Genomic DNA, 27,321 nt, shown 5'->3' on the forward strand with positions numbered 1-27,321 from the left:
CTATAGCTTACAAAACTAATATTCGTTGGCTTGACCGTCTTGGACTTGTCGAAGCTGTTCATGTTTGAGCTTTACTATGATAAGATCAAACCGTTTTACCAGGGTCGGGTCAAGATTCTGTACACCAACACTGACTTCGCTGCTGATGCATGTCACCAACAACGTGTGTACATGGACATGGCACAACCATGTTAGGTAGATGAATTTGATACCAGTAATTATCCAAAAGATCATCCATTTTTGGTAACCCTAATAAGATGGTTGTTGGTTAGTTCAGATATGATTGCTCGGGTAAACCAGTCAAAGAGCATGTGGGACCACGCCTAAAATATATTCAATCGTGTTCGTACCACACGCCACTGAGAATAAAAAGAGAGCGAAAGGTGTTTCACATATTGTGCAAAGGGATCTGCGGCAAGACATGTATGTAGAATGTATCTGAGACAAACGTGAATTCCGGTACATGGCAAATATGATGCCGTGTCAGAAACACCGTGAGCATGAGAGTAGGGAAGTCACCAAAGCTGCCACGCAAAAAGGCATTAGACAAGATCAATGATGTATAAACATTAGCCCAGTTCAAATATATATCTGATCTTGTAATTAAATGGGCGTGCCTGTGTTGGTGGATCGAAGTTAAAAAGGATTTTCAGTATTACTTATACCCAGTCAGAGACCCCAATCAATTAAAAATAGAATTGCAAATGCAGAACATGTCTAGGTTCTTCCTTCCATGCGAGGCAATCTTTGGAATTAATGGAAATCTGATATAAGCCAATGATACCGATGACTCCGCCGTACCCCAGGTTTAATTTGTCAACTACAGTACGATAGTTTTGTTTAACATTCCATTGATGGAAACGAAATCGAACTAATTCATGATAATGTTGATGTTGCCACGATGGTTCTTCAACTCGCCAGATACAACGATGATTACACGAGAACAGCTAGTTCAACAATGTTTTTCAAAGATGTAACTAATGATGCACATCATAGACCAAATACAACACCTCCTGCTAATAGTGCTTATTTTGAGCCAAACCTTTCTCCTCATACCACCGTAGTCCTTGGCCCAAACCCAACATTTAGCTTTGGATTTGTACAGCGTCGATCACAATGCATTGGTGATTCATTGAGGTTTTCGTGTGCAATTCCGTTGTCACACATTTTGTGTTGGCAGAGATGTTCACAAGATTATTTTTGGAGCTAAACTTACAGTCACCTTATTCAAAAAGAACGACGAAAACGATGCAGTCTGGATTATAAGAGGTACTGATGGTAAAGTTGTATTAGAAACATTGACTTTGAGTGACAATAGAATCACACTTGTTTTAGTTTATACATCCATGAACCACATCAACGCTATTGTTTCTTGTTCATGCCACAAATGAACACCTACTGACTGGTATTATGGAAAAATTTACATGCTAAAAAATCACTCAACATGGCCTTATTGCACTAAAAACATGTGTTTGTGGTGTTTCAGCATATAAATCGAGAAAATATCAAACCCATAGTAAAAAGGAAATTCTGCTTCACTGTGCAAACATACACTTCTCATATTGCACGTGCATATCATAATTTGAGGTCGTATATGGACTGACATCAAAACATCGACACTGGTGTGCAGATTTCCCAACAAGACTTTAGAACTTTGTACCCGATTTATTACTTTTAATTTATAACACTTAGACTTGTTTAGGCAGCCCGTCGTTAACATGTAATTTCATGTACGTATGTCTCCCGCTGGTGCCAATTACAGATGTTATGATGTGATACTTTCCGACAAAAATCTGTTGTTGGAGGGTGTTGGTAGCCGAATGAGTGTCGTCGATGCACCTGTGGAAAATACATAATTGAACGTGTTATGTACATTAATAATGTCAAATCACGAAGTGATGGTCAACTTTAGTGAGAAAAAAGCTTGCAAAATTTATTTAAAAACGCACTGAAAAACAACTTTGGGGTCATAGTAAAACTTTCTTCAGCAAAATCAACTGGAAATGTCCCGGTGTGGTGACTCAACCACAAATCGCTCAGCTTAAATGGGCAAACACAACAATACCCCAGTGATTATAAACTTATGAAGGCCAGAGGTGAAACAAATGCAAACGAACGGTGGAATATTTCCGTTCCTTGCATCAATTTCGGCATTCCTAGCAACAGCGGCTCCAGCCGTAGCCAAAGCTGCGGCGTTATGGACTGCCAGAAACGCATCAGGAATCGCTTCGACGGTCGTATAAGAAAGGAAAAGGCCTTTAATTTACTAGGAACAAGTCGACAAATACCACCGGACGGAGGTCTTTGATTACCCGGTCGCCGAAGATCACGCCTTTGATCCGTCAATTGACTTTTCTTGATTTACTCGCGATGGCTAAATCAGTCAAACATTTTTATGGTGTCTTTGAGTTAAATGAATTTGTATCGATGGTGCCGCTTACACGTGGAACTGGCATTGTCATCCTAACTCACTGGGTTGCATACCTAATGGCAATCAACATCGTTTTTATTTTGACTGGTAAGGACTTGCACCACCAGTTGAAGTTGTTAATTATTTAACCAGACAGGACGAATGCTACTGTTTTATTCTACTATACTAGTACAACCTTGGTTGGATGGGTCAATATGAGGCCTTCTTGTTGTTGAAGCATTGTATGCACTGGAGCATTCACTAACTCCGCAAGTACTTATTGATTTCACTTTAAAGTACGTTTAATATTATAGAAATATATATTAACATTTACAGACGTTACTTAGCTCGACGATACGGTGCTGAGCTGGATCGTAGCAGGTTTGCTGCCAAAGCGGATTTGTCTGAGTTTACTGGTCGTGTTGTTGGCGTTGACCCAGGTGGCCTTGTGATTGCTGAAGATGACACTGGCAAACTTACAACGTCCAATGTTGACATATAAGATATTATTTGTAATTTTGCTGAGGTCACTGGTAACGGGGAAATCAGAGACGCTGGTGTGTCGACTGCATTTATTAAAGACTATGTTGATACAGCCGATGGTGGGATGAAGCAATATGTGAATGAACAAATCGCAGATGTTTTCTCAACACCACGCGTAATAAGTTCATTTACCGCATAATTAAAACTGCTGGCCAGCAAGGAAGAGGAAATAATCTTTGACAAAATAGCAAATGGCCGAATTATGTATGATAACGTAAATGGTTCTGATAAATCTAAATCGAACATCTTAAGAACTCACGAGTCCGGAGAGTATTTATTTTTTATATCTGGTTATAACAGCTGATGGAGTCAAATAAAATCAATTGTAGATAGGCAGACTGGGCCAGGAGTAATAAATAATACGTAACGAGCTCGATACGGGTACTCTAAAATCTTTCGTAAATACAACAGCAGTATTGTTGATACCAAAAGATAAAATTCAGTTTGAAACATTTCACATCTATCCGACTGGCTACTTAATCGTCTTTGTGTTTTAGATTAGATTTATTATATACGGAATGGATTCTGACAGCGGTGTTGTGGTTGTGGAATTTCCCGACGGCGTGTTAAACAACTTGACAGCGGATACTAACATCGATGATAAATTTTATCCCACTTGTCGACGAATATCAGCGCCAAAGGGCGTTACCAGACACTTTTAAATTTTCCCGAGGCATAGGTTTTCTATGATGTATGACAATTGTAACAGTTAAAAAAAGGATAATTGGATGGAAGTGCGTGTGCGTATTGCACTAAAAGTGATGAGTCTGGACTGGGTCTGCCAATCGAGCATTTGAAATACGCGATTGTATTATTAATAGAATAATTATGATTTAATCTCAGTGTTATCGACGTGAAAAAATAATCGAAGCGGAACAACAGATACGAGATGAAATTACCAAGAAAACCGCATTGATTGTAAAGTACAAACGTGCATGTTTATTTGTAGATGCTATTTGCAGTCTTGCCGCCGCAGCAACTGTTGGTCTTGGTGTTTCTGAAATCACAGGAACGGCATCCGTCGTAGGTGCACCAATCGGAATTATTTTTGATGCTATATCTAAAGTAACTAGTGTCGCTGGTAGTGCTAGTAAATTCATTTCGATATGAATACATTCACTGTCACGTGGCTATGCAGAATTGCTTGCAATGGAACAGTCTCAACACAATCATTACACTGTATTCGATAGCTATCATGGATAAAATAACTTGCATGGCTGCATTCGAAACGGTTGGCCGAAAAGAAAAATCACAGATCACGGATAAGAAATCGTGCGGTTGCGGATTTACAAACAAAAAGGTTGAGTATTTTGCCTTAAAAGAAAAATAAGTAAATACAAAAAATACAAAGATACTTTCCGCCATAAATCATTAAGGAAAGGAAGTCCAAGTACGATATGGAATTAAGTTCAACCATATATCAAACATGGAATGCTCTTAAATATTGCTCTGAGGAATCAAAACGATATACAGCTTATAATTAAAAGCATTAAAATCATAAACAAAAACAACCAAATATGAGTTATGAGATACCTTTAATGATAATGGGACACAATGAAATAGAAAAGAAAAAAGATATGGAACAAGAACTATTACACCAACTTAAACTTGCAAATATTACAGCAATATCCTCATACTTTGTATTAGAAATTGTAGAATATACTCCAAAACAACGATATGGAGAAGAAGAAGGCAATTACATAACATAAGAAATGACAAATATCAAGCCGAACTTTCAGAAGTATCAGGATTATCCACCTTAACCAGTAGTCAGCAAGCTCACTCAAAATATTCAGTTATATTTCTATATTAGCAAATGCTGTTCTATCCCCGGTGCAGAATAAATCAAAATAGCTTATCTCTCTTTGAATATAAACGCACGGTATATCGTAGGTTTTGATGCAATCTGCCTCAGTTGTAATAACAAAGCAAGCTTTAAATATAGCCTGGGCAAGTATCGATGGATCCAGCACTTTCTGCCTACCGACCTGACTGAACTGTGCAAATACAGCACACGGTCTCAAAAGCATGCTAATCATTTCATCGGTTAAACATTACACGAGTAGCGTTAATCTGGCTGGGTTTAGGATTTTTTGTACTTTTGGGCACTGATACACGTCATAACCCTCTATGCCCCATGTTGGTCACTTTTGTGGATTATTGATGCTGATCAGCCATGGGTTGCACATAATATACAGCACTTTTACCAAGTCATGGGAGATAGAGGTTTTTGCGTGTACCAGCGGCCCAAAGGGGCAGAAAAGGCAAATCCAGCATAATGACACTACTGGAGGTGAGAGTGTTGTGCCAAAGAGTGAGATTAAAATTCAAAATTTCGATTCTGGAGCAAGTTTGGTATATAATAAAAAGAACATTTTCTTTTCCTATGTTAATACATGATATATTTCATATTGTGGTACCAGAAACTATATATTGTAACTCGTTAGAATATTATGTTTTTGGTACGACACGATGAAGCATAGAAGGTGTTAGGATAGGAACAGGAAACTCTCTCTCTCTCTCTCTCTCTCTCTCTCTCTCTATATATATATATATATATATATATATATATATATATATATATATATATATATATATATATATATATATAATCTTTGTATTTCTCATTTGTCATATTTAAAGATCAAATAAAATTTATCCCGTTTGCATATGTCTAAACCTAAGCTGTTTACACAACAATATAATGAATATTCGAAGCTGTACGAAATCGTCCTTATGAACCAGTTACTTTAAAACCAAATCAATATATAGCAGAAAGTATGAACCATGTAGCCATCACCACTGAGTCTTCATTAAAATCCTTTTACAAATATATAAATATGTCCCGATGATTTTTGCTTTATCCCCCGCCATCCCCCACCCCTATTATGACACCACCACCACCATCCCAGCAGAAATATTCATGCAGCCGCCCACGCCTGTGACAATCCCTATGATGTAAGTTAAATTAAAATCTGTGAACTCTGACCTGTAACCAGCTCAAAAATGTTTGCTGCATTGTTTGCAGATGACTAAACATGAACTACTTACTTGTGATTTGTTTATTTCAACGCTTTCCAAGCTGCTTGACACAAACAAATAATGGCACTATTTCTAAGAATAGTGTAGTCAAAAGAGAAGATAGACGTATTTTTGAAATTTGTTTTGATATCGATTCGGTATATGTTTTTTCCACGATCAAGCGTAGGGGTCTGTAATTTAAACTTTGGTCAGAGAGAAATTCCATAGGTAACGGTATGCACATTTCAGCTAAAATAACAGCCTGTTTAATGTTTTGACGTACTGTTATGTATATCTAATTTGGACTTAGTGTTTTATTTTCTTCATGATTATATGTTATGTATAATTGTAGTCTTACTTGACCTTGTCTAAAACCAAGTTCATTGTGAAAACTGGCCAGCAATTTTATTTTGTAAACAAATAATACAAAGTTAGTACTTCTCTCTGAGTGTGGATTAATTATTAGGATCATTATCAATTTAAATAAAGATATTTATCTTAATCTGAGACTGGGACATTGGAATTCCCCATGATAAACTTGGTCTGCCTGATGTTTCCCATGTTCGTTGTTATAATTTTAGTAATAGACCTTATTTTGTTGACAACATAAAATACTCTAAAAATAAACTTGTGACCATCATCTTGGTTCTATTTTTGTGCCTGAGCGTTTTATTTTATAACCTTGTTTATTAGCACCAGATCAAAATTGGATTGTCTAAGTGATATCAGACTTGCGCATGTTATACGTTGTAAATGAACCTGGTATTATAACTGTTCTTCGTCTCTACAGTCTCGTCTCGTCTCGTCTCGTTTCGTCTCGTCCATACCCAGTTAGGCAAACAAAGTCACAAATAGATTGATTGAGATTTGATAAATAAATAAATTTAAAAAATAATATGCCACACGGTTGCAGTGTGAACTGGGCGCATTATGTGGGCATCTCAAGCCAATCAAAGACAATAACTTGGCATAAAAAGGACCGGAATCTGCTTTTCATCAGACCGGTTCAGACTTTACGAAGATGAAGCTTTACAGATTGTGAATATTACAAAATAATAGGTGTTTACAAGCCGTCAAAAATTTGCAAACTAATAAAAGGGCCATAACTCAGCATGGTGTTGTGGTTATTGGAGCCATCTGTGATCTGTCAATATCCCCTATAAAATGTTCAGACATATGACTCTAATTCAATCTCAGTGTATGAAAATTTTAATCTTAAACACTTTACTTATGGTAGCATAGCTTCATAAAACTTTGTCAAACTTCATTTCTTCTTTGTGCTTATAAAATTCAATTAGATTAACTTTAAGTTACTGTAATGGTCAGAGTATCGTTACGTTATTGTACCAAATGTTAATAGGAATAAGTAATGAATTCATCATTTGATTATTCAATATTCTGAATATCGTTACTGTATTGTACCGAACGTTAAAATAAGAGTAAGTATTGACGTTGTCATTTCATTATTTAATGGTCAGCGAATCGTTACTTTGTTGTACCGAACGTTAAAATAGGAATACGTATTGACGTTGGCAATTCCTTGTTCAAGGAAGGAAAAAAACATTACCCCTATGCATGCACAAAAGAGGTGTAACTATTCATCTGCATATACCTAAACAACCACAAAACTATAAGTGAATCATAGATATTTGCCCTGCATTGAGACTTGTTTGACTTATTAAAATGGGTTGAGTTCGTTGAGGCTGTACTTTGCAACAGCGATTAAATCCAAATGTTTCAAACGTCTAGAATGTGTAATTTATGTCATTGCTAGCATGTTAAATTTTTGAAAACATGTCATTCCAATTTCTCCATCGCGTTATCTATGAAAGTTCGTGCCATAACCCTAACATCGTGATTTTATGAGTTTTAGACATGTAACTAATTTCTAGTAATGTCACTGCTGCAATCTCGTTTAGATCTCGTTGCTTGAAGTTTCACAGACTAGCTAAAGTATTCAAGCTGGTCACGTCGAAGAATATGATCATGTCCGTCCAAGAAACCCATTTTTGCAAGCGGCATCTATTTACAAAACTCTCTTTAATAAAAAAGAAAGTTTCAAGTTAAAATGAAAGCAGACCAATATATGAACCACTGTATCGCATTAATAAATAATATAAAATGAACACACCATGACTCACTAATCAAATGAATCACCTTATACTCCGAGTGAAACTAGGAACGAGCAATCAGTGCAAAAAAAAAACATACTCTATATACCGGTAAACATAATCGTTAGAAACTGAATCGTTAAGGTGACTTCTGCAAGTGAGATACTATTCACTAATACGACAGTGTCATGTGTTGTGTCACCACAAACATCAGAAAGATTACTGCTTATGCCATTATGGAATAATTCGTCTTCGTAAGTATTTCTTTTTAAGTCAAATTACTAACTAATCAAGCTATGTTTATCTGACAAGTAGGAGCTGGTGCATATATTTTCTACTCCAATGTAATTTCTGTCTTTGCTTACTCACTTGAGAACTTCATGCCTTGCATATATGACTTTTTCATTGTAATATTTAGTTTTCTAATTTACATGACTCGGTATTGCTTTATTTTCTCTTCTTGTATAAGGCTAAAAGCAAATCGATTATCCGGCGCCTGGCAAGGGTCATGCGTCTGTTAGACAATTTCATATTACCACTGGATCATCGGATTGGTCTATGCTGAAAATCCTGGTTTTCACACGATCCTTCCAGACAAGCTGAGCATGCTGAAAATTTTGTTTTCAGAACTATTACCAAAACTATCCTGGCAGAATATTCAGTTGGTCCTAAATGAGAAGGGTTGACAGTGGCCATCGTAACAAATCGTGTCATCTCATCTGTATTTGAATAGCTGGTCATGTTTTGTGCCTCACCAACTCCACCCCCAATCTCCTTGCAGCATGTAACTTGTCCTGAATGAAAATGGTGTCCCTTTGACATTCAACATGTTACATGTTTATGCTGCTTCTCCATGACGGTTGATCATACTGGCACAGTTGATCATACTGACACGGTTGATCATACTGACACGATTTATCATACTGACACGGTTGATCATACTGACACGATTCATCATACTAACACGGTTGATCATACTGACATGGTTGATCATAATGACATGATTGATCATACTGACACGATTTTCACCAAAGTTCGATTCCATCATACAGATGGGCCTTCATTTTTAAAGTGTCTTGTCTTGGTCTTGTTAAAACCTATTTTTATTTGAATTTAAGTAAAGCGTTGGGATTGGTTAAATGTTCATACAATTTAGAAATACCTCTCCCAAACAAAGTATACAAAACAAAACAAAACAACAGAAAAGAAAAAAACATGACAAGACTACCAAACACAAGCTTTCAAAATCAAAAGAGAGTACAGCAGGAATTAGGTTAAAGAAGGAAATTAAAAGATAATGAGAAAATACAACAACATTTCGCATGAATAAATTTAAACGGGTGGTGTTTAATTTGTTTTGTTACCGAACATTTGTAATATTTGTCACTACCTAACCAATTTGGTTTTTAATCTGATACTTCCACTTAATAGCTGATATTGAATTACGTCAATGAAATTAAGCCTGCAAAAAATGCACATATGAAACCAAGTTTTTACCTGTTGGACAAGCGAAACATACCAGCCACATTACAGCTATGGTGGGTAGTGTATCCGGGTTTCCTGAAATCGGAACAGTCACTCTGAAAACCAAAATAGAAGAAAAATAATAAAACATAAACTTTCAAAGGCTATTCTTATTCTATACTATTTAGCTAAGATTTTTCTTTACAGGATGATTAGTTCCAAATGCGTATCATAAGTTAAAAATATGTACCTGCCGTACCTTTGCTTGCAATTTAATGAATTAAACAGATCTGGTGGCAACGTGTGACTAGCGGGCATAGTTCAGTATTTCTTTAAAAGTTGGTATATAACATCAAGATATAAGGTGAAATTCTACTCAGTGTTTCATCTATACTGTTTAAAGACATTCTCCGTCATGTGACCAATCGTATTTACTATGTGCACGTATTTACACCTCCTTATCGTAACCTTGACACATTGTATACCCTCTCCAACTAGGAAGTGAAAAGAGTTATACTCCTAGTGGGTCGAATAGCACAAGTATACGACTAAATGCCTTGTATGTCTGATGGAGAGAGAGAGAGAGAGAGCGTCGGATAAACTAACTTAGCTCAGGTAAAAAGCTAAATGTCATGTCATAGTTTTCATAATATTAAACTAAAAATATAGTAATTGCAGATAGGGAATAGGAGATGGTGGAAGATTTATGAAAATTATCAATTCTCACCTTGCAAATGTTATTTTTGTTTTTAATGTTACAAGGAGTACCATGGAACTGTGTTTTGTCATGTTTAGTCGTAAGTTATAAGCCATGGTTGTGCCAAGTCATTCCGTCTGGATGAATCACACTTCATTATCTGTTCAATTTTGACATAGGCGTAAAGTGAAGAATAATACTAGAGTCGTCTCCAAACAGACGAATACAGGATTTCAGAGTCTGAGCAATACATTTCATTACACAAGACCAACGGTCCAAAAACTGATTTAAGAGGTATCTCCGCAACAGCACTTGTTCCTTACACCTTCATGCCTTCGATCGGACAGGTGGCTCCTACAGTATTAAAATAAATCAGTTCTTAGTACGTTTCCCCTGGTTTGAATAGTAAGTAACTATTGTCGCACTCAAGTATCTGCCATGGCAAGATAAACAATAATATCAAACAATAGAGTGTTTCTCCTGATAAGCACAGGCTATCATATATTTCGATTAGTTGAAGCACAGCGAAATGGGAAGGTAAAGGGGTTTGATTGGTGTATGTAGAAAAATTATTTTTATACAGAAAATTTAAACATATTTGCATACAATGTTTCTGAACACCTTTTCAAAAGAAAGAAATATGACATCAAAAGAGTCTTGTATACGCAATACATTTATGGTAGGTGTCTTTCATTTTACACCAAGACAGCCAAGCTATTAAAATGACGCCAAGATTACTGAAAAGTGACTCTTTGCATGCAAATATCATTAAAAATTCAATGAGTTAGTGTCAATTGGTAACATAACATGTTCTTAAATATTTGCCTGTTTTAATATCAAATTTATGAAAAGTACAAAGTCGTCATCTTTGTAACGTGTTCTTGACTGATAAAAAGTAATAGGACTAGGCATAAGGTGTTTACAACAGACGCAAGCATTGCCGAATTAAGACCTTCCGAGACCCTAAGCACTGAAAATAGCATGGTGCCCCTTTCTACAGAATATGAAACTCAAAAAAACAATATTACAAGCAAAAAAGGGTGGGAAAGTACCGGTGTTGTCATCATTCCAAATCAAAATACGCGTACATGCAGATCGAAAAGACCATATATAATTCATCCAATTTTATCATCTACAATTAATTTGAATTTTTCTTGGTACCCTTGTTAGGCTGGTGCTCTAAGCACGTGCTTGGCGTGCTTAATGGGTAATCCGGTACTGGACGCAAGCCAAAAGTTTCTGATGCAAGCCAAAAGGTTACACGATGTCGAACTTTTGCATTATCTAAGGGTATAAAATGCATTTCAGATTTATCTTCAAGGTGCTGTTTTGCATCTATTCGGTCCAGCGACGAGTACGCAGTAACATTATACTAGGCACAGCCAATTTGTACCCAGTTATGACGAGAGGACGCATGGAAATCGTTAGCTGTGGTGAAGCTATATATCCGTAGCAGTGCCTTTAACGACCCAAAGTGTAGTCCACCAGTTAACAGCACAAGTCTGATAACTGACTGTTATTGCTCTTACATACGGATTTAAATTTACGGCTGAAATGAATAATAATCCGAAATAGGTCTATAATTAGATATTAAATCATATACCCCTATTAACCTTTTTCAAAATACATTTGAATTCTGTATACTACATTAGTGAATCTTGATTGATAGAAACGTAACATGCACAACGAAAACTTAATGCACGTTTATTAGAGAAGATATCATTTGTATTACGGGAAGCTATCTGACTTGGAGCTTCGCAATTAACAACCCCAATAGTAGTCCAGCTATTCAGAACGGAAGTTTGATCACTAATAATTATCCCTAAAATCTGAGTTAAATGTTTTGCTGAAACGAATGATAATGTGGAAAAATGGCGATTGGTAGGGAATGGGGGTGGGTGAGAGACACTAGATCGCCAGATAGACCTTGCCTTTTCACAATTCTCTCTCTCTCTCTCTCTCTCTCTCTCTCACACACACACACACACACACACACACATACACACACACACACACTTGAGGAATCGGTAAATCGTATTTTGAGTTGACTTCTAACTGATAATAAAATCGATTTTTGTTTTTATTTATTTATTTTGCAGTTGATTTTCCTGCTGTTCAGACTGCACGCACCGAGTCATTTAGGCCCCATACTTTAATCATTCTTTTCGCTTGTTATGTAAATGTAATTTATAGCGTCTGCTTCGTTTTTGCCTACCTGACGTTCGTCATGTTTTTAAGTAGTAAGCAAGATTTTGAGTTCAAGAGTTAGTAGATTTTTCCATCTGAAATTTTGGTTTTCCAAAAAAGTCTATTGCGTCTTAGGTCAAGTGGGTGTTTTTATATATAGAGGCTTGGTAAACAATCTTTCGTTCTTATTTTATGATCTGTCTTTGGAAATCTATTATCAGAACTCGCAGTTGTGTTCAGATATATTATGAGAGGAATTATTTATTTAAATTATTCATTGGAATTACAAAGTGCTAATTGACATTTGGACTAATATATTACATTGAGATTATTGTGAACACATTCAAGACTATTGTTACATGAACAACATTCACGAATAATGGCATTCATTATGAACATTCTATACCTTTGTACTTCCGATAGGACATTTAGGATTATTTGGAATTTAATTGACGATACTGTAAGTGTCTTTGGAATTTGTATTCTAGGGTAAAACGTATTTGTTGATCTTACAGAACTGTTGGTTTCGCTTATTTCTGTTACGTAGTTTATGACCTAGAGTCGAAACACTCTGTTTGTTCCATTATTCTTTCTGTTATTCTATTTCATAGTATATGTTTCAATATCAGGATTAATTTACTTTTAACTGTAACTCAGTAACCTTTATCTCCTTTTTCAGCGAACACTCACAACCTACTATTTCACTCTTCACATTGTGACTTAAACGTACGTTTTTTTTTCTTCTGTTTCTTTTATATTCTCGTGAATATATTAATATAAGTGCATCTAAAATAATCTTGGCCAAGAATGAATTTTAATATGGATGCATCTGTTTTAGACATTCATGCTATGAAGAGAATCACCTTTAACCAAAATATACTTATTTTTTTTTTTAAAAAACTCGTTTTACTAAGAAAATTGACATTAGCTAATTTCCATGAATTTGAAAAATAAATAATACTTCCAAGGACCCATTATATATCCTTAGTAATTGAAAGTGAAAGTGGTTTGAGCATTTTATGACTTATACGATATGAATCACTATCACTATCAAGAGTAACTCCAGACAGCATCTATCAAACCCTTTTCAGTAATTGCAATGAAAGATCTGGCAAAGTTTGATTAACCGTTGGATTTCATACGAAGTACAAACTGAGAATCTGCGCCTTTTCATATGTGTATACATCAATCTGACGGACACGTGGAGACCACACGGGTACTATAGTGTTTGATGATTAATTTTTCTTGAAAACATGCATGATTATTGTCCAGTAATTCAGATACCTACTATATAATTTTTACTTGGCCAGATTTTTCATATTGTGAGTATTCACTGTGTTTCTGAGTTAGGTTTACCCATGACTGTTTGCATTTTACTCATCCGTCACGTTTCCTACTCACTCTACAAATAACTGGGTAGTCCTGTGTTTTATTGTCTGCCGTTATAATGACGATGTATATACTCTCTAAGGCAAGTTATACAGTAATTTCAATAAAAATATGTAACACAATATTTGACGTCAAAATAATCAACTAATAACTGTTTCTAACTGTACTTAACAATAATTTGATTATATGACAAAATTTGCACTTTTAGATTCCCAAACATTTCGTTAAACATATTTGCTCAATACCATGGACAATAATGTCATCAACATAGTCATGTGAGAAAATGAAAGTTACTGCAAACCGTTCGGATGAACTATGTATATTAAAACGAAATGTTTATGTAACATGTATATTATACATGAAAATAAAACTCTACTGACATTCTTTATCGCTCACGTCATTGTCGTCGTGAAAACAAATACTATTGTCACATGTCCTTACTGCTTTCTATATTAACATGGGATTCTAGCTAAGCGTTATTTCCAATGGGATCTTGTTTCTTCATGAAAACAGTGCATTTAAACCCCAAGAACGGTTTATTGATAGCATGACATTAATTATAAGTTTGTATCATGTAATTAATGAGATGTTATTTCAATTCTGTTTAAAGTAATAGTAAAAATAATTTTAAAAAAACTTGAATCTTTGCGAATACCAGCTAATTTCAATATTACTGGTCATGGAATAATGGGATTTCCTGTCTGTCATAATGTAATGTATGGGTATTCGTTCTGAATGAATGTTAATTTTTACCAAATGTTTTAAATAGACATTTAACATTTTAGTTTCACCTTGGCTTAATACACGAAGTTGCATATATATTTTGTTGTTGTTGTTGTTGTAGGGTTTAACGCCATTTTTGAGCACACGATAGGCTATACATGGCGGCCAGTATTAATGATGGAGGAAGAACCCTGGAAAACCCCGGAAAGAACCACCGACCCACGAGAAGCTACTGGCAAGCTTTCTCACATACCCACATTAGTACCCACATTAGCCGAATCCGAGACTCGAACCCACGTAGACAGAGGTGAGATGGCAGTGATCCGTAACGGAGAGCGCTTTAGACCACTCGGCCACTCGGGGCCCATATCAGCCATGGTGATTAATCTAAATATCGTCTTAGAGACCTAATTTGTATATTTTTTTTTAATACATCGAGGTTTGTCCGATCGATGGTATTTGCTTTTATCTATCTCTGTCAGCCGGTGAGAAATTCTACTTTGAATTTTGCTTACTTTGGAACTTAATTAAGCACTAAATTTATTTATTTATTTATTTACAGCACTTTGTTCGAGGATGATGTCCCAGAGAACTGGATGCTTTCTTTTATCTCTAGTTATAAATATTCTGCTGCTTATATCTACCGTTGTTTTGGGTATAATTCTAATCTCAAAATCACAACAATCGGATTCACGCAGACATAACGATATTCTAAATTACCTTGACCCGCAGAGCATGTGCTTCCCGTGTTTAGAGGTTTCTAGCGTGCGGGACATGAATTGGTACTTTTTGGACAAAAAACGTAGCATTTGTTGTGTCAGACACACAGAATCTCATCAGCATCTTTTGAAAGTGGTAGGTATTTTAAAAATGAAAATTTACAAATAAAATATGCAGTGTTATTGTATGTACAAGGTGTTCAATGAAGCATTATTCTCTCTCTCTCTCTCTCTCTCTCTCTCTGAATAGGAATGTCTTTTCACAAATAAATTATTGAATTGTATCTAATCGCTCACACGATATCATTTCAGAGGGAATCTTTGGTGGATTCACCATGAAATTTCTGAATAATTATAAATGAATCTGTTTTAACTTTTTTGTAATTATGTGTTGTCACTAAATAAGTGTCTTTTTTTTTCATTACTTAGTGACCGCATTCGTGATCTTCAATTTCGCCAGGAACATTAGTTCTCAAGCTCTAACATTTTCATCATTAAAAATCAAAAGATAACTTCTTTATTTCATTATGCCCTATTATTTTTTACAGATTCTGCTTGCTGAAAGATATAATAAAAACTCCGGTGACAAACCACGTCTTGCACACTTTTACCTGAATCAGTCAGCTCTGGGTATGTATGTATGTATGTATGTATGTATGTATGTATGAATGAATGTCGACCGATACGTCATTTCTGTAAACATTGGATCACGTGTTATTTTGGGTCAAAAATCCATTTTGTATCAAGAAAGAACGATCGCAATTTAATTAAGAAAAGTGATATTCATAAAGTGTACAAAAATATCCGGCATTTCGACTCGAAATGCATATGAAAATTTGATTGAAATGTCAACATGAAGCCCCACTTCCATAATCTTCTTGAACCGGTAACCCAGAAAATCCGATTTACTATGTATCTTTTAGAATCATACGAATAAATACATTGTATAAAAGATGGTGTGTGTTTATGTATGTACGTATGTATGTATGTATGTATGTATGTATGTATGTATGTATGATGTGATTCGGGAGAGTATATATGCAAATCAAATCCTGTTCTGATGGTTATAAACATGAAAAGCAATGAGAATTCCAGACTTTAACTGACTAGTGCACAGTGTTCAAGCATGAAGGAAATTATAAGTAATTATTTCTATCTGCTTGGTGATGAGTCTCTCTGTCTGCCGCTTGGTGATGAGTCTCTCTGTTTGATGACGAGTCTCTGTCTGTTTGGTGGTGAGTCTCTATTTGGTGATGAGTCTCTCTGTCTGCTTGGTAATGAGTCTCTCTCTGTTTTTGGTGACGAGTCTCTCTGCTTGATGATGAATCAATATCTGCTTGGTGATGAATCTTTCTGTATGTTTGGTGACGAGCCTCTGTCTGTTTGGTGACGAGTCTCTTTGTCTGCTTGGTGATGAATCTCTATCTACTTGGTGATGAGTCTGTCTGCTTGGTGATGAGTTTCTATAAAAAGGACAAGAATATATGCATAGACAAACGAATGATGCAACGAAAGAGCAAGCAATTGACTACTTGTTGGACGAACGTACGAAATAACTGACAAACAGACAGACGAACTAACCGACTGACTGATTGAATGAATTAATCTCGACGCAATGTCGGTAGAGATGGCATTATATCCATTACAACGTAAACATGAAGTATACATTATCAAATTTCATATTTCAGATTTTGCACGGTACTTGTAAAAGGTCAGGAGACTCTCAGATGAACAATTTTAATGTGAATTAATTTTGTACATATATAATACCATAGAAAGACAGTGGAAACACACATGCTTTCCACGTCTGCGCTATTCAGCTTGATCCGAATTAGGCAAGCGTTTATTGTCATCCCTGGATAGTTTCCAATGGTTTTCAGATTTCACAACTTCTTAACAGTATTTGGGCAAATTTGAGCCACTGAAGGTACTAATACATATTTCCAAAACTCATAACTGTACAAATAGAAGTCAAAAGAAATTAGATCTCGTGTAGAAAAATATCCCTATTAAAGGCTGAAGATGCGATAATTGTTCGTCCTTTTTCCAGAACATTCTGCCATCCGTTGGACAACGAATCTGGACGGAACTTTGGCTTTCATCGCAAATGGATTTCAACCATCGAACACCGGGCACATTAGAATCCCGGTATCCGGCCAATATTACATATACTGCTTACTTTCCTTTAATGTTCCACTTAAAAGTAACACCAGTGATATTTATATAGAACACTACCTGTACAAACAGAGAGATGGACTTGAGACTGACGCCCAACGAAAAGAGTTGTTGGCTATTCAGAGTCTTAATATTTCAAGCTATGTGAATTTCCAGAACAGTTTCCTGTCCACAACTCAAAATTTGGAGGAAGGGGATAGCGTTTTTATCTCCGTCTCCAATGTGTCGGTTATATATCAAGCCGACAAATACAGTTACTTTGGAATGTTCCGATTGGGATGAATAATCTTGACGATGAAAAAGACGACGATTCATTTATATTTTCACCCTGCTGATGGCAATAGATTTGCTTCTCCATTATCCCTGAAATTGTAATCCACACTATCATACAACCATTAATTATATGACTAATATCACTAGTATTACCTATATCACTAGTACAACCTATACCTTCACCGCGAAAACCCATATGTCCTCATTTTCATCGTGCCACTTTATGGCACGAAAATTTCCATCATGACATAACCCTTAATATTGTTGTCGTTTATCAGCACATTCGTCGTCGTCAATAATTATTATCGCCGCTTCTAAGACCAGTATCTACATAGCTTAGACTTCTTCTTCTGCTTCCTCTTCTTCTTTTGCATGTTCTTCTTCTTGTGAAAAACCAAGGAATTTTAAGATGTCATATCTGAACATTAAACAGCTATAGAACTAAGTAAAATTCTCTAATATATGTTCTCGATGGGAAATTGATTAATGTTAATAATTAATGAAACTAACCATGATTACTCATTTCCAGATGTACAAAGAACACATTGATATACATGTACGTTGTTTAGAAACCAACGGTTTACGTAAGAAAATGCCTCGAACTTTCTGTCTGAATAGCTAATACTGGGTATGAATCTTATTCGGTTTTATATTATATCACCTTCTCTGATTGCTGATCTGTTTAAATTGGCTTCATTTTTTAGCCTTCTATTTTAGCGGTTGATTTTAATTCTATTTTCCAAGATTTTGCTTTCTGTCATAAGTTTTAGTTAAGTTTTAGCGTCTCTAAAGTTTGTATTTTTTATTTTTATACTTTAAATTTTACGCTATCTTAGAAATAACTTAGTGAATTTTATGTGCATGCTTTCAACGTATTTTAATACTTGAATTATTTTAATATCTGAACCTTCTGATTTTACTGAATATGTATATTGTTAAGTCTTGTAAGTCCTTAACTGTGCGTTAATATATATATATATATATATATATATATATATATATATATATATATATATATATATATATATATATATATATATATATATATATATATATATATATGGGTGTATGTATATTGTTCATTAAGATCAATGGATGATGTGTAATGTGTTCAAAAATTCCTTTGTTGTGCCGTTTAATTGTGAATCCGTTATATTTAATATTCAGATTTGCTATCTTTTGCTGTTGTGTTTTGGGAGTTGTTCAATAATCACCGACTCTAAATAAAAATTACATGACTTGACATTTTTCTTTCTTTGTTGGGAGCCGCGGTATCTCAGTGGGCAGAGCGCCAGACTCGTAATCCAAGGGTGGTGGATTCGAGAATCACCCACGCCAGCTGGGGTCGACTGAATGTGTCAACAGAAGGGCACTTCGCCCCCAATTCCTTCGTATGATATAGTGTTGTACGTGTTGTCAAAAATCAACCCACAATCAGCTTCTTCTTCTGCTGCTTCTTCATTGTCCATTGTTAAATTGTTACAGTTTACTTTGGTAATAAATTACATTTTATACTTTCTTGTCTTTTTTTATTACAACTCTATTGTCTTAAAATAAGTAATAGAAGAGAATGAGAAGCAACATTCTTTGTAAAATTCAACAAATAATTTATTTCCCTTGAATACAAAGTGAGAATGTAAAACAATGAGTTTACGATATAGCGAATTTAATACCAAATAACCATAGAATTAAAGACACAAGTCCTAATAATTTAAGTTCTGAATAAACGTTTGTAGAAATCCAAATTAAATCCAACGCTGAAGGTGCTGATGTGCCTGTGGGGGCCCGTATAATGCTATCTGCAAAAAGCCACAATACTACAATCCAAGAATATATCCTTATTTTAACTTTCAGTATAAATTCAAGTCTATATTTCCAAGAATGTTATTTTTAAAGAGCACGTTCTATTTCCAGAGAATAATCACTTGAATTAAATAATTTGAATAAATAAAGTCTAGCCCAGATGAACCACTAAACACAACAATAATACAACTGAGTCTGCCCCGAGATCTTATAGAATGAATAAATAATTTTTCCAGTAACAAGATTATATAGTCTTTAACTTGACCTTAGGTCACACTTAGCATTGTCTAAAAAAAAACAATTACCTAATGAAAATTATCTTCTAGAAACTTCTTAATGTTTGCAAAATAAAATCTTAATTATAAATATAGAAGTTCTGTTTCTAAATTTATAAAGAATATAGTAAACACAAAGTCTTTGACTCAGGCAAATAATACTAATCCTAACCATACTCATGGAGAAATTATTTAGCTATGTATTAGTTGCTTACAGAATAATATAAATTTGGATGATTCAGGTCAAGAAGAAAATGAACTCAATTTCGGTCCAACATACAATCTTAGATTATCAATAGCATATAATAAAATTAAAAATAAAATAAAAAGACTAACAAACAAACAATGCGAGATAAATATGTATAACTCTTTCACGAAATATCATGCATGCACATATTTAGAGACGTAAGGTATAGTCAGATCTACCCCAAAAATTGTTTGAATCATTTTCATGACAGCAGTAGCTTATGTATGGGAAAAATATATAGGTGTCAAAGTTTTCAGGTAAACTCACAAACATGTGACATATCGTTGAGTACATTAAATATCAACAAAAGAATGTCACTGTGACCTTATTTTTATATTTCACTGTTTCAATCAGTTTTTATTTTCAAGCCCATTTTTAGTTAGATTCGACATATTAAATAATAATAATAAAAAAACTTCATGTAAAATAGAACTTTCAACACCAACAATTTGACAACATTTGACACACGACATTAAAATTTAAACTGTTTCTTTCTCACTGGACCAACTTTAGTCTGCATCTGCGCCTCATAGTGCAGTAAACACCCATGCACGCACTTAAACGATGTACATCTCTCTCTCTCTCTCTCTCTCTCTCACACACACACACACACACACACACACACACACACATAGACAGAGGCACACATATAGTTATGCGTGCTATGAATATCAAACACTGAAAGATTATACATTTCCATGAATGAGAATCATATTTATAGCTGACATTGTGACGTTATGGTAAATGTTAATATTATTTTCATTTTGAAGACCGCTGTTAGTTAGCATGGTTTGGATGCAGAATAACTTAATATACGCCTCCTCGAGCAAATTTTTAACATGCTGTTCATTATTCTACAAAACAGAAGTTGATTACAAGCAGTGTAGCACAAACGACTCTACGAACCATACGTAGTACTGGCTGCTGAATGTTGATCTGTCCTAACATTGTCCTTATTGTGTTGGTGGTTGTACTCACCATTCTCTACATACGTTTGTAGTTTAGGATGTCACTTGTGTGTCAATATGGGAAATCCTATGTTAAATCAGGTTTTTGCCGCCATGTTGTGGGTTTATAGCGTCAAGATGGGAAATCTTTTGTTCGTCAATATCCATAGGGCTAACATGATGGATTCTGCTGGCGGGTAATATTGTAACAATACTGGTCTCTTTGGTCGGAAATCAAATATTGCAACATAATCGGTCTGTCTGGTTTCGAACGGGGAAGGTAATACTAGCAATGTCCATTCGTTTAACATAATGGAACTCTATAGGGACAATATAAAAAAATGTTATGTTAAAACTACATCTATGAGCCAACACGGCATTTAGAGGGACCAAAACCTTGTTAGCACTATCCAACACCTAGTCATCTAATATCCAGAACTCCACAATTAGTATCCAAATATGTTACTGGAGTGACCCACACATCTACAACTAATAACTAACGAAATGTGCATAATGTCAGAGAAAGTGGATAAAATTACACATTATCACACACAAGAAAAGAATGTAAGTGCTTGCACACACTATACTTACAAATACATAAGCATTCTAACACGCAAGAAGATTACATGTAAATGAAGGGTATGAAATCATACACAAAAAGGTAGGAGAGCTTATATACACTTTACGCTTCCAAACATACTCATACAATGTCACACAATAGGAGTAAAGGGCTTGAATTTAAGTTGTGCATAGGCATAAAATGTACTAATATACAAATGAATATGATACTGGCAATGATTGAATATTACCTCCGTTTATTAGACAATGGGGTGTCCATGAGAGGGTCCGTTGGAGTTGTTAACCAAAGAGGACTAACACAAATAAGCACCTCTTGACTGTTCTCCGCAAAGTTCTCTATTTAGAGAAAGTCCAAAGACGATTACTCTAGCAAGGCAGCCTTCACTTTGAACATACATTCTTCTGTTCCAAATAGCGGCGTCTGTAGTCTTCATGACAGCTCACTTTACCTTCACATCAACTGGATAGTCTGTAGTGACTATCATGCTGAAAATAATGGTCGATAACACCAGGCTTGTCCACTTCTTGTTCGGATGTCTTCAGAATATGTGACACAATGAGTGAACACGCCTCTGTGTGTAGTCTGGGACCGGATCAAAACTAATTGGAAGATTTCCACCAATCAGAATGCACTGAATATAATTCAGTCAGTAAGTGTTTTGCATATTCCAATCCGAATACAGCGCAGTTGTGACGTCACTTTTAATTTATATACCCATGATGGTTCCAACGGTATAAGCAGTGGGGAAATACACGTCTGAAATGAAGACTTTGTATTAGGATGAGCCTGCAGTGAATACTTCTTATACTTTGAGTGATAGAATGACTATAGCTGATGTTGGGTGTATTCATACAGCGGAGAGTGATTTCAATTTGACCTTGTGGATTTCTTCTTCACGTGAATTTTGCCGGTACTACTTTCAGCTCCTTCTCCGTCCTTATCAGTCTATGATGATTTCTGATGTAAAAATAAGGGGAGTTAGATACATTTTATACAACGTCAGAAATAATTGGAAACAATTGAAAACAAAATGATCAGTGTGTTATAAGACATTAGGGCGGAATTAAAACACCTGAGATATATTTTAGTTAGCTTTTTACCAGCATGTTCAGCAACACCACTTAAGACACCAAGTGCAGCTGTTTTTGCAATGGTTGAGGCTGCAGCGGCTATTAACGCCGGTAAAGCTTCAAAAAGTGTATACGTACCACCTATTGTAATTGAGTTTGTAATCGCACCAACAGAAAGATTGAGTTTAACGCCTGTTATTGATTGTTTGGCGCTATTGAAATGTCTGAGATGACGTTCTGACAATGATAGCTTATTCTGACCACCTGTGATCTGATCCTTATTTAGTGATTCTTTTTATTCCGCAGTTCTTTGCTGAACTTGATTGAAGTTTTTATCTGACCAGGAGTCAGACTGACACTTATATGATTATATGACATTATACATATCATGAGTGATTTAATTACATGTTTTCTACTGAAGCATCAATAACTCTGATTGGTCCACCAACACCTTCAAGTAACAGTTATTTGTCGCTGAGTATAACAGCAACTGCTCTGTAATTAACACCACCAGCTGGGTTTACACGAGCTCGAAAGTGAATATCGACAACAGATTGTCTAGATAAATCAAGATGTTCCAGCGAAAAGTAATAAATCGGATACAGATTTCTACAATCTAACTGTGATATTTGTTAACGGGTATATATATTTTTATCACGGCCCATTAATGTCTTTAACCTAAGATATGCTATGTAATTATTTTCAAAATTTAAAGTTATATCTTCAGATGGTTCTTGATGTCCATTTATCCGTAAAGAAACTTCACTAACTTCAAAACTGTCTAATATCATATGACTACGTTCTTGATTATCTAATCGTTCAGCATTTTGTAAAGCGATAAATATATGCCTTGACGCAGAAACTCCTTGTAGTGATCCAATATGCCATGTAAATAACCCAGAAATATTACTCTGAATGCTATTTGTGGTCATTGTTAGCCATGATAACAATGATTTACCACCTGAATCAATAAAAGAAAGTAATCTCTGTTCTTCAGCAATTGATGGAGTCATTACTGGCATCCACAGTGAAAGTTTAAATAATATTACTTTACCAGCATCAACAACGGCTAGTCGCCAAATAGCACCATTATCGTTACCCATAATTACAAGTACAGTTGTATGTTTCGCTCCAAAGATAACTTTTCTGACGTTTCTACAGAATCCAAAAATATGTGATAATGGATCTGCGCATGAAAATCTTTTACGACCTTCCTTCAGCATTGATTTATGTATAGAAAATCTTAAATTGTAACTGTCGTTGATATTCTGCAGCATCAGAAATGTAGCCCCAGGTCTGGCTATTGCTCCAGCTGGTTGTGGATCAACCGCAGTGGCTCGTGGCACGTGTACTTTTAAATATTGTCTGTGATCAGGATGATCAGTGTTATCTTTGGCGAACATCATTGATGGTCCAGCTGATCCTGTATAATCATCCGAATATCTTGCTAAATTTAATATTGTTGTAGCAACATCAACACCTTTTTTAATTGTTTCAATGCTTTTTTCGTCGATCATATATGCAGCACTGTCAAACAACGCCATAATACAATTGTTAACAAAACCAACTATGGCATCAGCTCCATATGCTGTATTAAGATGGACATCTGTTACAAGCTCTCCTTCTACTTCAATAAACGCTTCAGCAGGTAAGAAATATCTGCTTGTATCTTAAACTTGTAATGCTGATTTGGCACACGTGCGTCATAAGAATAATACTGATTATCGCGTATAGATTCATCTTTGAGAATTGGTGCGTCCATATCAAACGCTGGATCGGATATACGTTTAAACATCTTATTATAACTATCTTCGTCTAACACGAAGACCACTTCCTAAAATAAAACTTGTATTTGTCGGCATAATTTCATTAGTCAACTTTGTAGGAACAACTTCATTAACAGCAAATTCTGCTAGTTTTTCATTTGCAGCTTGATTTATTATTTTACTAATTTTTGCAGGCATAATTTTTCAGTACTGGGTAATTTTACTGGCTATGGTTTTCTTCGTACTAATCGAGCTAATCTTTCTTTGATCGATAAAAATGCTTATCGGTAACATTACCAATAGCACTAATACCTTTATCACGAACAGCCTCAATAGCCTTCATCCCTAATTGTTTTGCAATTGATATTGCTTTTGGAGCTATTCTCTTAAATAAACCCATAACAACATCACCGAGTCCCTCTCTGTAAATCGCTTTGTAAGTTGGCAATCGTGAGTTTACTACTCCGACAATTACAGGTCCACGTTGAGCATTGTGTATAATCATTGTTAAATTACATGTTAATTAGTTTTCTTTTCAGTCACTGTAATAATTATATAAGATAGTTCATTAATAATTTCTGGAGAATTATTTCCTGTGCGTTTTCCTCCAATCAGAATTTCTAGTCGATCAACTTCAATAAGAACACTATCAGGACACATTCCTCCTGGTGTAGTCAGGGAAGAAAAGCCGCTTCCAGTAATGCTGGGAGGTGTGACATCGCCAAAAAACAATTTTCTGCTTTTCTGGAAGATTTATAAGTCTATAGTAGGATTCTCTTTTTCTCGTTTCTTTTTTGCTCTCTTTTCTTGTTCCTCTTCTCGTTTTCTTTGATATTCTACACTACGTTTAAAATGTATAAATTTCTGGTCTTAATCAATGGGAATATTATTACTATATACAGAATAGAAATTCTTAACCCAATCCCTTTTACCGTCTATATAATCATCGCTATATTCGGTTTTCGTAAAGTCTGTTAATTTTGATTTAACAAAGTATCTACTAATTTATCATAATGTAATTTAGTAATTTTCTTGATACCTTTAGACGAAAATCTATCTTCTAATTTCAGTCAGTTCTAAATCATTTTCTTCTTGCTCAGGAGGTTGTGGTTGTTGTTCTTGGGGAGGCTGTGTTTGTTGTTGTGGCAGAGGAACTCGTAATCTGGGAGATTGTTGTTGTCGTTCTGTCTGTTTCAGCGTTGAAGGAAGTTGATAGGAAAGTTCTTGTTGGGGAGATTGTGGTTGTCATTGTTGAAGTTGTAACTCCAGATGAATTTTATTTACCTCTTCAATATATTTATTATATTTTAAATTATCATCTCTGGCTTGGTGTTTGTTATAATATCCATTTAAGAAAAATATCACTATATACGCTTTTATACTCAGGCTTTAAAATTCGGACTTTCGAAAAGCACATTCATACTTCAAATCCAAATTTAAGTTTTGACCTTGCAAAGAATATTAGTTTAGTGCCCCCTTTCAGAGAAAAAGAAGTAGACAAATATTTTACTCGTTTTGAAAAAGTTGCTGAAAAGTAGAAATGCACAAGGGAGCATTGGGCTCAGTTATTACAATGTGTACTCATTGGTAAGGCTAGTGATATCTACAATTCACTCTCAGTTCACCAAAGTGGTAACTATGATGTGGTTAAAGAACGCATCCTAAGGGGTTATGAGTTAGTCCCTGAAGTTTATCGGCAAAAATTTACAAAACTATAGAAAAGAAGCTGGACATACTCATGTCGAATTTGCTAGAGAAAAAGAGCAGTTAATTGATAGATGGTGCTTAGCCAAGAAAGTAGAACGAGATTATGAAAGTCTCAAACAACTTGTATTATTTGAAGATTTCAAAAACTGTGTCCATAGTGACATCAAGTCTTATCTTGACAAGCATCAGATTGAACCTTGGAAAATGTTGTTCGTGCTGCTGATGAGTATTCTTTAACTTTTGTAAATAAGACTTCTATTCAACAGTCTTCTGGCAAAAAAGTATTTCAGTCTAATACAAGCCTCTCTAAAACTCAAACTGGCACAACTTCTAAAAATCAAACTTCAGAGAAGCTTGCTTCAAGATCCATGTCTCTCCGTACGTGTACCTATTGCAAGACAAAAGGACACGTTATTTCTGATTGCTATAAATTGAAAAATAGGCATCAGCGTCATGCCAGACCTATTCCAAATGCTCTTATTTCAAAGAGGTCAAGGTCACGGTCATGTATTGAAAGCAATACATTTGTTGGGTCTAATAACCCCTAGTCTGATTTGCTTATGGAGAATTATAAACCATTCATATCGAAGGGTTCTATATCACTCTTGGGTGATTCGGCCAATCCTATCCCTATTAAAATTTTAAGGGACACAGGAGCTTCTCAGAATCTTTTATTGTCAGGTATTTTTCCTTTCTCTGAGAGGTCTTCTTCTAATGAGAGTGTTCTTATTCAGGGCGTACGGTGCGGCTTTGTTAATGTTCCTCTCCCTTGTGCAAATTTGGCATCAGACTTAGTCTCAGGACCCGTGACAGTCGGAACCGTCTCTGGTTTACCCGTTGAGGGCATTCATTTATTACTAGGCAACGACCTAGCTGGAGACAAGGCTGTGGTTAATCCACTTGTAACTGACAAGCCTTGCTTGGATCAGAAAGTCGATCCAATTGAAAAATAATTCCCTGGTGTATTTCCAGCTTGTGCAGTTACCAGAGCTATGGCAAAGAAAGCTCTTGAGAATGATGTAGATAAGGAAAGTATTCCTTTAGCTGACACATGTATTGGTCAGGCTTTTGGCGAGGTCACTTTCACTCCTTGTTTGGATCAATCAGAAGGTATTGATCACAGTGATCCTCTTTTAACGACTCATTCTCTTTATACTAATCGGGGTGGTAAACGACAATCACTTGTCGTTGAACAGGAAAAAGATCATGAGATC

The 27,321-nt window shown here is 35.4% G+C and overlaps 1 protein-coding gene and 1 long non-coding RNA gene across 9 annotated transcripts; one reads left to right on the forward strand and one right to left on the reverse strand.

Moving 5' to 3' along the window:
- Window positions 1-1,512: 1,512 nt before the first annotated feature.
- On the reverse strand, window positions 1,513-10,954 carry LOC149799888 (uncharacterized). Of its 6 annotated transcripts, none has more exons than XM_089959335.1 (3): window positions 10,277-10,954; window positions 9,583-9,665; window positions 1,513-1,839 (listed from the first exon to the last, which is right to left on the reverse strand). In XM_089959335.1, the coding sequence occupies exons 1-3, from the start codon at window positions 10,360-10,362 to the stop codon at window positions 1,766-1,768; spliced, it is 243 nt and encodes an 80-aa protein (XP_089815461.1). In that variant the 5' UTR covers window positions 10,363-10,954; the 3' UTR covers window positions 1,513-1,765. The 6 variants fall into 6 exon arrangements, with proteins under 6 accessions (XP_089815461.1, XP_089815462.1, XP_089815463.1 ...); XM_089959336.1 differs by lacking the exon at window positions 10,277-10,954 and adding an exon at window positions 9,800-10,048; XM_089959337.1 differs by lacking the exon at window positions 10,277-10,954 and adding an exon at window positions 9,809-10,035 and having other exon boundaries at window positions 1,520-1,839.
- On the forward strand, window positions 6,091-19,229 carry LOC149799889 (uncharacterized). Of its 3 annotated transcripts, none has more exons than XR_016421252.1 (4): window positions 6,091-8,339; window positions 15,108-15,400; window positions 15,813-15,894; window positions 17,315-19,229. It is a non-coding gene; the product is annotated as an uncharacterized LOC149799889 (long non-coding RNA). The 3 variants fall into 3 exon arrangements; XR_016421254.1 differs by lacking the exon at window positions 6,091-8,339 and adding an exon at window positions 10,076-10,164; XR_016421253.1 differs by lacking the exon at window positions 6,091-8,339 and adding an exon at window positions 12,208-13,649.
- Window positions 19,230-27,321: the final 8,092 nt, after the last annotated feature.

Source organism: Sinohyriopsis cumingii, chromosome 5 (assembly GCF_028554795.1).
Source record: "Sinohyriopsis cumingii isolate HCF-2022 chromosome 5, ASM2855479v2, whole genome shotgun sequence".
NCBI lineage: Eukaryota > Metazoa > Mollusca > Bivalvia > Unionida > Unionidae > Sinohyriopsis > Sinohyriopsis cumingii.